The sequence below is a fragment of the Pongo abelii genome, chromosome 2 (genome assembly GCF_028885655.2).
Source record: "Pongo abelii isolate AG06213 chromosome 2, NHGRI_mPonAbe1-v2.0_pri, whole genome shotgun sequence".
NCBI lineage: Eukaryota > Metazoa > Chordata > Mammalia > Primates > Hominidae > Pongo > Pongo abelii.
This window is the reverse complement of record NC_085928.1, coordinates 14,791,111-14,803,788: the sequence shown is the minus strand read 5'-3', so window position 1 is coordinate 14,803,788 and position 12,678 is coordinate 14,791,111. Positions and strand designations below refer to the sequence as shown.

Genomic DNA, 12,678 nt, shown 5'->3' with positions numbered 1-12,678 from the left:
ATACTCTTTTTTTTTTTTTTGTACTTAACGTAGTAGAAATAACAGTAGTATAGGGGTATGAAGAGTTGTTGGTGAAGCAGGCCTGGGCTTGGGTGGAGAAAATCTTGACCCCCGCAGAGCTTCACTATCTTTAACTTATAAAACAGTACACAAGTTATGGAACCTGGGGCTTAGACTGCATTACATTTAAGTTAAAATTCAGACAAGGCTATTGTATTTCACAAAACCAGTTTAAAGGAACAGTACTTTATTTCAGGCACTCAGATATTATATCCCTCCTCTTCTTGGACTGATTTCTTTTTTTCTCCTCTGATTTAAAACTTAAAAACTGAGGAAAGTAGTATAAATTACAGCTTTCTTGCTTTTGAGATACTGCAACAGGCTAAAACCTACCTTGTTTCCTAATTTTTCCTTGTCTTCCCTCTGATCAGTAATGTATCTGGCTCATTGCAGTTGATAGAGTTTTAGGTTTCAGAAGAACAATAATCTTATTGAACTAATTACCACTTAAGTGTAACTGACTGATAGCTCTGAGATTTCTCAGCCTATTATACATTTTAAAAAGACAACTTTACAGACCATGAATATAGATACAAAATCCTCAACAAAATACTATCAAATTGTATCCAACAATGTGCAAAAATAATTAACACCACAATCAGGTGGAATTTATCCCAGGTATGCAGGGCTAGTCACCCTTAGAAGCCAATTAATCCATCATCACATCAACAGACTAAAGAAGAAAAATCACGTGATCATATCAGTAGGTACAGAAAAAGCATTTGACAAAATCCAAACCCCATCCATCATAAAAACTTGGAGCAAACTAGGAATAAAGGGAAACATCCTCAATTTGATAAAGAACATCTATTGAAAGAACGTACAGCTAACATCATCTTTAATGATGAGAAACTAGATGCTTCCCCCTAAGACCAGGAACAGGGCAAGGATGTCCCCACTTACCACTCTGTCCAACATCATATTAGAAGTTCTAGTTGATGCAATAAGATGAGAATAGGAAATAAAAGATATACAGATTAGGAAGGAAAAAATAAAGCTGTCTTTGTTCACAGATGACATGACTAAGTAGGATATGCCCAAAATCAACAACAATAGCAAAAACCTGGAATTAATAAGTAATTATAGCAAGATTGCAGGATATGAGGTTAATATACAAAACTCAATTGCTTTCCTATATACCTACAAAGAATTAAAATTTGAAATTAAAAATACAATACCATTTATAGTGACACCAAACAAAAAGAGACACTTCAGAGTAAATCTAACAATGTATATACAAGATCTTTATGAGGAAAATGATAAAACTCTGATCAAATACATCAAAGAAGCTCTAAATAAATGGAGAGATATTCCATGTTTATAGACAGGAAGACTCAATATTGTTTAGGTGTCATTTCTTCCCAACTTGGTCTATAGATTCAATACAATCCCAATCAAAATTTCAAGTTATTTGATGGATATTAATAGTGATTCTAAAGTTCATATGGAAAAGCAAGGACCCGGTGTATAGGGAAAAACAGACTGTTTGCTTCTGTACTCTCACAATTCTCAGTACTTCCAGAACTTCATTTTTGACACCAGATGTGTGAGAGGTTTTCTCACATCAACATATTCCTCAGTACCAGCTAGGTGTCCCTTAATTCAAATCACTTTTAACACTATCTGCCTAGAGTTAACCCAGATGTCACAGATAAAGAGTTCAGTCCCACAAGAATGCCCCCACCTCAGATGCTAGTTGCAAGTTCAGGTTGTCACCAATTGGAAGTTCCCACAACCGCCTCCTTGGATTCAATAATCTACTAGAATGGTTCACAGAACTCAGGGAAATATGTTTACTGGTTTATTATAAAGGAAATTACAAAGAATAAAGGTGAATAGCCATGAAGAGGTACATAGGGGAAGGTCTGAAAGAGTCCTGAGCACAGGAACTTCTATCCTCATGGAGTTCGAGTTTGTCACCTTCCTGGCACGTGGCACCCACCCAGAAGCTCTGTGAACCCCATCTTTTAGGGATTTTTATGGAGGGTTCTTCATGTAGGCATGATTGATTATTAATTCATTCTCTAGTTTCTCTCCCCTCCCCAGAGGGTGGTAGTAGGACTTAAAGTTATTAGCTTCTAATCATGGCTTAGTCTTTGTGGTAACCAGCCCCCATCTAGGATCTCACCAAGAATTGCCTGATTAGAATAAAAGATGCTCTTATTACCTGGGAAATTCCAAGGGATTTAGGAGTTCTGTGTCAGATACTGTTTTTTATCATATATATATATGATATATATACACACACATATATGATATCATATGTGATATATATCATGATATATATATGATATATATATGATATCAAATATATATATATTTATTTGAGATGGAGTCTCATCCTGTCGCCCAGGCTGGAGTGCAATGGCACGGTTTCGGCTCACTGCAGCCTCTGCCTCCCAGGTTCAAGCAATTCTCCTGCCTCAGCCTCCTGAGTAGCTGGGATTACAGACGTGCATCACCATGCCCGGCTAATTTTGTATTTTTAGTAGAGATGGGGTTTCACCATGTTGGTCAGGCTGGTCTCGAACTCCTGACCTCTAGTGATCCGCCCACGTTGGCCTCCCAAAGTGCTGGGATTACAGGTGTGAGCCACCTTGCCCAGCCTCAGATGCTCTTATCACTCAAGAAATTACAAAGGTTTCAGTAGCTCTGTGTCAACACCAGGGTTAATGACCAAATATAGGGAACAAAACAAAAAAGACCAAATATGGAAACAAGAGTCTCCTAGCATGTTTATTTACAAGAGTTTTAGGAGCTCTGTGTCAGGAATCAGGGGCAGAGGAAAGAAGAAAAATATATGGAACTCTCTGCTTAATTTTCTGTAGACCTAAAACGGCTCTTAAAAAGTCTATTTTAAAAATCCATCATTAAAACACAGACTTTCTCCATAATAAGATGTTGGAGGGGCTGGGCACAGTGGCTCGCACCTGTAATCCCAGTACTTTGGGAGGCCTAGGCGGTGGATCAGGAGGCCAAGAGCTCAAGACCATCCTGGCCAACATGGTGAAACCCCATCTCTACTAAAAATACAAAAATTAGCTGGGTGTGGTGGCGCACGCCTATAGTCCCAGCTATTCGGGAAGCTGAGGCAGGAGAATTGCTTGAACCTGGAAGGCGGAGGTTGCAGTGAGCCAAGATCGCGCCACTGCACTCTCAGCCTGGTGACAAAGCGAGACTCCGTCTCAAAAAAAAAAATTGAAAAAAAAAAGAAGTTGGAGGAAAACTGGAAAGGGAGGAATGTTCTCACTCTGGGCTTTGATATTCTTTAGTTAGGTGTTGCTCCACTTGGCAGTTACAGTAGAACCTGTTGTGCCCAGCCCACTCTTAGGAAGCGGTGGATTGGGCCTTCTCTTCCTATGGAGAGACGAGTCTTCCTCTACACACAGGCCAGGTGAGGATAGTAGATCTCCAGCCATAATGGAGCCTGAAATCAGGAATTCATGTTTCAAGGTTACATGTACAAATGTATGCCCTCTCAGAACAATGGCCATTTTGAGAAAGTCAGTGAGAGACAGCCAGACCAGGTCCTCTGGCCTAGCACCCACCAGTCCCTGCCAGCTCAGCCCAAGTCTCCTCACCTAGGATAGCTTGATGGAATAACAATGTATTTTAATTTGCATAAAGAAACTCTGGAAAGATAAGAGACTAATGAACATGTTAGGAACTGGACAGATGGAAAATGGAGTGGGAATAGACTTTTCCTGGTATATATTTATGTGTATCTTTTTATATGTTATTTTTAATTTTTGAATCATGAATATTTCACTCACATTTTAAATAAATATTTATTAGCACCTGTTATGTAAGCAGAAAAAAAGACAACTTTTGTTAACTTGATTAGTAGATTTTTAAGCAACAAACATTTCAAGAAAGTAAAGGTAAATATTTTTGTTGGGGAGCCTGAATATTTTGCAGGGCATTGCAACTTCTTCCTGCACCATGTTAGATTTCAGTTTCCCTAGAAACTTAAAGAGATTTTTTTGTTTTTTTGTTTATTTAAAACAGTTCATCACAACTATGGTGGTGGAGTGTGAAAGAAGCATGGGGTATAAATTATGAATGGGGAAAAGGTTAGAGTGGTCTTTTTTATTAGTAGGTCATTTATAATTTGGAAACTCTGTGTGTAGGCTTGTATGTTTCTGATGGTTTATACAGAATCCTTTCTTTTGTCTTAGACTAAATTACTCCAACATTTCTTACTTACCTGATCCAGGGAACTGTAAATTGGTTCATATGGGATTCTTAGCTGTCTGGAAAATGAGGGCATTGGTACCTGCCTCTGTGTTCCCTTAGCACTTAAAGTCTTTGTTCTGCCACCTAAAGTATTCCACATACACTCATTTAGTAGTTGAAGTTCCTGAGAGAGTGATTCTAAGAGGAGCAAGGAAACAACAGAATGCAAAGTTGGGGATAATGTAGTCCACAAGTAGTTTGTCATTCATAGGTAGTTTTAAAAGATTTTCCAGAAAATTCTGATCCTCTCACCTAAATGAAAATCAGTACCTTTGCAAATCCACTTGACCAAAAGTAGAAACTCCCGTTGTTCCAGTTATCAAGGACTTTATATCTGCATTGAGTACAATGTTCTGGTAAGTGACTGGTGCTTGGAAATATTTTTCCTTTCCTTTTCCCACTGTGAAGATAAATGAAGGAGCACTATATAGTGTTAGAATTATCTGCTTTGTAAAGATTCTGTGTCCTAAAAGATGGAATGGATGATAAGTGAACAAAAGGAGAAAATGAAGTGTCAGAATGTAAATGGACACAATGATAAACTTTAGAGCTTTAAACCAGATAGGTTCAGGAGTGCAAACTAGAGTAATTTTCCAAGTATATCCTTAGCCCGACTTAACCTGAAAGAAAATACATACAAAATTGGGAACCTGAGGTCTCTTACTTTTAATTTTCCCTTATGGAAGTCTGTTTTATCATTGTTCACAACTTGTATTGGATAAAATATCCTTTTTATTTTCACTAAAGCCATTAGTCTTAAGACATACTGTTAGCCTTCTTTCTGGTTGATCATTACATTTTACATTAGGAATAATCTCAAACGTCACTCTAGATAATTTTTGGTTAGTAAAGGTAGAACTTTCTGAGGTAGTCTGCTCTGAAGACTTGAGTGCAAATCACAGGACACAGGACTTAAAGTTTTATCTATTTTGAAGTTACCTACAGTGGTGTTATTCACATCACAATGGTGATAGAGGAGGGGGAAGGGCAGTACCCCAGATTGAGTGGGCTTACTGCTTCTCTGATACTTGATTTAAGAGCAAAGGACTTATTTGGGAATTATAATTTTAGATCTGACTGAAAATATGTAGTGTATTTCCTGAGTTTGAGTAATATATAGACATTAAAGTTCACTTTTTTAAAGCCATGAATTCTAAACACTCTTTCTGAGTGCTAAAAATGACTGCTACATTTATCTCTAGTATCTTGAGGCTCATTTAAATTTGAGGACCCACATGAATCAACATTCTTGCATGTTATTAATGGTGTTTGAAGATTCAGCACAAGTTCGTTTCTTCCAGATTATTAACTGCCTCATAGGGTGATAGCAAGGGGTTTATTCAAATATGCAGCACTGAAGTTTTTCTTGGTATCTAAGTTTAAACTGGGGAGGCTTAGGATGGGTATAGTTTTTTTAAGTTCATAAGTTTATTTTGGTGTCCACAGTAATATATAAATTAGTTTATTTTCACTTCCTAACTTTGCTCTGAGTTTAGAGATGGTAATAAGTTTCTTGTGAATTGATACCTTATGAAGGCATAAGCTTTTATCACATTGGCTTATATTACATGTATTTCTTTAAGGATCAACCTTGAAACAATTACATTAATTAGGCTAATACCTGGAAGTAATTTGCATATGGCACATTAGAAAAAAAATGGAATCTTCTGATATCTCAGTAGAAATGCTGACCTGGAAGTTAAGATACCTGCCAGTAACTTTGTGACCCTGCATGGGTTATTTTACCTTCTTGTATCTCATCTTGCAATTCTGCAAGGTGAAGGTTTTAGACTACGTAAGCCCAGGGACCATTTCTTAGGTCTTAGGACAGACAGTCTAAGATTTCTCTGATTCTAAAATTGTTTGCAAAAGCTTCTACAAAGCAGAAGTCATCAACTTGCTTTTATTTCTTATCTTCTTTTCCATAGACTTGTTAATATCTTTTAAAGAAATTATGTCCCCGCTGGCCAGGCATGGTGGCTCACGCTTGTAATCCCAGCACTTTGGGAGGCCAAGGCAGGTGGATCACGAGGTCAGGAGTTCGAGATCAGCCTGGCCAATATGGTGAAACCCCATCTCTACTAAAAATACAAAAATTAACTGGGCGCGGTGGCAGGTGCCTATAATCCCAGTTACTCGGCAGGCTGAGGCAGGAGAATTGCTTGAACCTGGGAGGCAGAGGTTGTAGTGAGCCGAAGATTGTGCCATTGCACTCTAGCCTGGGTGACAGAGCAAGACTCCATCTCAAAAAAAAAAAAAGAAATTATGTCCCTGCTAATACTTAACAGAACTTTTTCATTTATTTAGTGACATATCTATGCTAAGGTGTGGTGCCTACTTTCTTTCAAAAGAAATAAAAGTGTTTTTTCTGATTATATGCTAATTCATTGTTAAAGAATTAGGGGATCATACAAGACAGTCCCATGAAATAGAAGATAATAAAGATTAAATAACATTAAAAAATGGAGAAAGAAAATTAAAAAGTTATAAATAAATAAAAATAACATAAAAAAGAGTTGGGGGAAATGTATAAAGAATAAAATTAAAATTATCCCCAAATTTTCATACATGTACATGTATCCATTATGTCCTTTTTTCACTTAATATTAAAAAGTAAATATTCCCTAATTATTATAAACATTTTAATAGTATCTTCCTAATACATTGTGTGGCTATTATATGAGGCTTTTGTTTACCTTCATCCTCACCTTTTTTTTTTCTTAAAGAGACAGGGTCTTGCTGTGTTGGCCAGGTTGGTCTTAAACTCCTGGCCTCAAGTAATTCTCCCACCTTGGCCTCCCAAAGTGCTAAGATCATAGCATGAGCCACTGTCCCTGGCCCCATCCTCATCTTTAAAAGAAAATGTCCTTTATTTGTTTTCAGAGCAATACATTGGTACTCTAGTATCCCCTAAAGGTGAATAGTGACATTCATAAAAATTCGTATTGGAACTCCTTACCTCTGCCCTCTTCTTCCTCTCCTCTGCCTTCCTTCCTGTCTGTTTCCCCACCCCTGTCCACTCCCACTTTTGTCCCTGTTCCTAACCTCTGTCCACCTTCCAACCTCTGGCTATTCCTTCACCTACATTTCATCTGCTGCTTCCCTACTGGCTCGTTTCCCTCAGCCCTGCTGTTCTTTAAAAAACAAACAATAACAAAACCAAAAAAGCCTCTTTACATATGCTCTTTTCTAATTTTTTGAGAGAGTAGACTACATTTGTTGTCTTGCTCCTTTACCCTCTATTTCTTTTCTTTTTTTTTTTTTAATTATACTTGAAGTTCTAGGGAACATGTGCACAACGTGAAGGTTTGTTACATATGTATACATGTGCCATGTTGGTGTGCTGCACCCATTAACTCATCATTTACATTAGGTATATCTCCTAATGCTATCCCTCCCCCCTCCCCCCACCCCACAACAGACCCCGGTGTATGATGTTCCCCTTCCTGTGTCCGAGTGTTCTCATTGTTCAATTCCCACCTATTAGTCTTAGTCTACTATGATCTCTTTTCTGCTCCTGTAATTCTCTCAGATATCCACCATTAAGCTCACCAGTATCCTTTCAATTGCCAAATACAGCAGAAACTCTTTAGAGTCTTATCTTATGTACCCTCTCTGCCTCATCTGTCATTATGGTCTTCCTTTTAAACATTTCCTTGTTTAATTTCAAAAAATGAATTTTATTTCAGGAAACATAGACACAAGTCACTGTTAATAGTTTAATGTATTTACATTTTTCTTCTTGACAAATATCTCATCCGTTCATTTTTATGAAACTGTTTTCTCCCGTTTTGTTTTGTTTTGTTTCCCTCTTTCTCTTCCTGTTCCTCAGTTTATTTGATACACTTTCTTCCTCCACCTGTCCTTTATATAGTGGCATTCTCCAGTATTCTGTCCTTGGCTTTATATTCTTCCAACTCCATGCCCTCTTCTTGGTTACTTTCATAATGGCGTTTTTGAAAAAATACACATACATACACACACACACACACACACACACACATACAGTAAAATATGCACATAAAAATTTCAAAGGCTGTAAGAGTTGATATTTTCACAGAAAAGTAATTGCCTCCCAACTTTCTTCCTCAGAGTCATCCTCCTAGGGAGATTATGTGTCTATGTTAGTATATAGGTATTTATATATTTACTTATACAATTATTCTTTAAAAATTTTTATAGAAATGATAGCATACTCAATACTAATTTGCATCTTTTTAAGTCTAAAAATATGTAGGAGTTTATTTCACATCAGTACACAGAGATCTGTTCTTTTTAGTGGCTGCATGACTTTTTATTAAATATTTGCGTTTTCCTTTCACTGCACCACATAACATCTTATTTTGAAAGAATTCAAACTTACAGAAAAGTTTAAAGAACAGCAGAATTAACATCCACACCATATACCTACCTACCATTTTACTTTCTTCTTTCTTTTTTTTTTTTTACTGAGTCATTTGAAAGTTAATACTGTAGGTATCATCTCAGTTTATTCCAAAATTGAATTCAATATGTATGTCTTAAGGGCTAAGATTCTTTTACGTAATTATAATACCTTAATCACACCAAAGAATTTAACATTAGTGTAGTATTACCTAATAGAAAATCTGTATTCAAATTTCCACAGTTGTCCCCAGAATGTTCTATATAGTGTTTTGTTCCTCTTTCTAATCTAGGAGCTAATCAAGAATTGAGATTTTTACTTGGTTGTCATAGGCCTTTCATTTAACTACTATTAAAATAGAAGACTGCCAAGTTAGATCTCTGGATCAAACTCTTTCCTGAAGCAGACTGAAATATCTGCTAAATATAATTATTTGGATGTCCCACTAGCAGCTCTAGAATAGCATGTCCCACAGTGAGCTCAGTATTTTCTGCTCTTGAATTACTTTTCTTCCTATACGCCCAACTTAGTGCATGGTGTCATTCAAATGTTGCCTAAACAAGAAGCCTCTGAGTCACCTTAATCTCCTCCCTCTTTGACACTGTACACACTACTTCCTTTGCCTTTGATTCTCTTCCTTCCTTGCCTACCTGGTTCAGCCTTTAAGACCCAGGTTAAGCTTTACTCCCTCTAGAAGTCTTCCCTGGCCTTTCTTTTTTCTCTATGCAGAATTAGATGTGTCTCCAATCGGGCTCCCTTAGTATCCTCTACACATACCTGTGCCATCAGTTATCACTTTGGATGGTAATTATTGACTTAAGTATTTGTCTTCTTAATTAGAGTGACCTCCTTAAGTTGGTGTGGACTTAACTCTTTTCTTTTTCTTTCTTTTTTTTTTTTTTTTTTTTTTTTGAGGTGGAGTCTCGCTCTGTCACCCAGGCTGGAGTGCAGTGGCGCAATCTCGGCTCACTGCAAGCTCCACCTCCCAGGTTCACACCATTCTTCTGCCTCAGCCTCCCGAATATCTGGGACTACAGGCGCCCGCCACCACGCCCAGCTAATTTTTTGTATTTTTAGTAGAGACATGGTTTCACTGTGTTAGCCAGGATGGTCTCGATATCTTGACCTCGTGATCTGCCCACCTCGGCCTCCCAAAGTGCTGGGATTACAGGCATGAGCCACTGCGCTGGCCGGACTTAACTCCTTTCTGTACCTAGGGATAGTAACAAAGTACCTGGTTTGTAAATGCTTAATAAATATTTATTAAATGGAATAATATGCTAGTAGACAGTCTTCTCTTTGTCAATTAAAGATTTTTTAAATGACGCAGACAGTAACCCCAGGGAGAGAGGAGTTAGTGAATGTTTCTGAGTACTTACTATGTACCAGTTACTTTTCTTTGTATTTGCAAATGTTATTTCACTTAATCTCTACAACTTTTATTTTTCAAAAGAGGAAATTAAATAAGTGTCCCAGATTATAAGTAAAGATTTGAACCCAAGTCTGACTGACTCTAGAAATATGCTCCTAAGTGTTTTAAAGGCATTTAAGGCCCGGCACGGTGGCTCACGCCTGTAATCCCAGCACTTTCGGAGGCCGAGGCAGGCAGATCACTTGAAATCAGGAGTTCAAGATCAGCCTGGCCAACCTGGTGAAACCCCACTCTCTACTAAAAAATACAAAAATTGGCCAGGCATGGTGGTGGGCGCCTGTAATCCCAGCTACTTGGGAGGCTGAGGCAGGAGAATTGCTTGAACCTGGGAAGCAGAGGTTGCAGTGAGCCGAGATTGCGCCACTGCACTCCAGCCTGGGTGATAGAACGAGACTCAGTCTCGAAAGAAAGAAAGAAAGAGGCCGGGTGCAGTGGCTCATGCCTGTAATCCCAGCACTTTGGGAGGCCAAGGCAGGCGGATCACAAGTTCAGGAAATGGAGCCCATCCTGGCTAACACAGTGAAACCCCATCTCTACTAAAAATAAAAAAAATAAAAAAGCGTAGCTGGGCATGGTGGCACGCACCTGTAGTCCCAACTACTCTGGAGGCTGAGGCAGAAGAATCGCTTGAACCTGGGAGGCGGCAGTTGCAGTGAGCCAAGATCGTGCCACTGCACTCCAGCCTGGGTGACAGAGCAAGACTCATTTAAAAAATGAAGGAAGGAAGGAAAAGAGAGAGAGAAAAGAAAGAGTGATTAAGAGAGTTAGAAAGTCTAAATTTAGAGAAAAATACAGTATCCAATTATAGGACAATAAATTATGGTATATCCCCACAATTAAAGGTTATATAATCATTACAAATCGTATGGTTGAGGAATATTTACTGTCTTGGGAAAGTTTATGTACTAATGTGAAGTACTAAAAAGTAGTATATAAAAGTATCAATCTATTTTTTAAAATGTATCTACATACACAGAAAAGACTGGAAGGAAATACATGAAAGGGTTGGCAGTAATTTTCCCAGAGTTGTGGCATTTATAGGTTATATTAATTTCTTCTTTGTATAGTCTGTATTTTCCAGATTCTCTACAATGGACGTGAACTTTTAAAATCAGAAAAAAAGGTCATTTAAAAAGTAAAGGACTAAAGAAAAAATAATCAAGCAGAACTTATTTAAGGTTTTAGAATTATTAAACTGGAAAGGTTTGGTGTTGGCCTTCCTTGCCTCTGGGGTGCAACTGGCCTGAGCATCCCAGACAAATGAGTGGTTCCTATTTTAAGATCTTCTCACTAGGATAAGCGAGCTTTCCTCTGCCTTACAGTCAGTTCTGTTGCCCAATAACCAGTGCAAAAGGAATTTTTCCTTTATACTATTTTATGAAGAAATGATAATGAGATACTCTTCTATGTCTTGTGGAAATTTTCATTGTATAAAGAGATTTTTTTTTCTCCCTGATGTAAGAAAAGGGCTAAATTAATGTTCCTGCCTGGAAGAAATAGAAATTTAATGCTCCTGCCCGGACTTTATGTTTTACTGTATAAAAACATTGAAAGAAGTCGATAATGTAGATATTTAAGAAGAACCAAAAAGGAATAGGAAAGCGTGGGTTATTACATGTCTCCATTAGTTTTCTTTTCAGAGACATTCTATGCATGAGATATCTCTGTTTTTCCTCTGGGTGGCTGTTTTTCTAGCATAGCATGCAAGACTGATTAGTCTTAATTTTTCACGTTGGGATTTAGCACACTCTAGTGGACAGTAGCTTTTCAGTTTTCACAGTTTTTAAAGAAATCCTATCAAATTACTTTATTGGACAGTTCAGTGATATACTTACTAGCAGTAAAGTTTGTCAGTATTTGAGTCAAGTAATGACCCTAGTGAGCTGGAGTAACTTTGTCAGTCACTGGGGTGTTGTACATTTGTACATGATTTTTTTAGCAGTAGGAGGAGAGGCTTTTAACATTATGTCAGAACTTTTCCCCAGTGGTTTTCCTCTTTTGAGTGGAATGAAATTGATGGGGGTGGCCAAAATGTAGAGGAACACTTATACCTCTACCTCACACTCTTTAGGTCTTAGAATGTGCTTTATGTTTTCATTTTAGGACTCTTGAGAATTTTTATATACCAGTGTGTGACAATTTTGACTGTGTGTAAATATTGTTACATCCTATCTTGATGGATTGTTTCTGGAAATGGGCTCCCACTGGAAACAAAAATAATCTTTTATTTTGCTTTTGCAGAGTGATGGTGATGATTTTAATTACATCATTGCTTTTTTCCTTGGAACAGCAGCCTGCCTTTACCAGGTAGGTTTTCTTCCATTTTAAAGAAACACTTACCATTATTGTTTACTTCGGGTATCAATTCTAACAATTATGCATTTTAAATAAATTATTAAAACTCTGAGTTCTTTGCTTCTCTTTTAATTTGAGCCTCTTTTAACTTTGTGACCTACATCTCCATTTTGAGTGGACATACATCCCAGTGAACCTGATGTTAACTTTCTTCCTGTGCTGAGGCTTCAGTGGTGGTGTGTCATCTGCCTGTGGTAGTAAAGACTACTTC

General features: G+C 37.6%; 1 protein-coding gene across 7 annotated transcripts in view; it reads left to right on the top strand.

Moving 5' to 3' along the window:
- Positions 1–12,678, top strand: part of SEC22A (SEC22 homolog A, vesicle trafficking protein) — a 70,261-nt gene that overhangs the window by 44,835 nt on the left and 12,748 nt on the right. For 5 of the 7 annotated variants that reach the window (XM_009238462.3, XM_002813210.5, XM_009238463.4 and 2 more), the window contains one exon: positions 12,354–12,419. The exons of the other annotated variants lie outside the window; for them this stretch is intronic. In XM_009238462.3, coding sequence (XP_009236737.1) covers positions 12,354–12,419 — 66 coding nt within the window. The remainder of the gene's footprint in view (positions 1–12,353; positions 12,420–12,678) is intronic. 7 annotated transcript variants of the gene reach the window in all.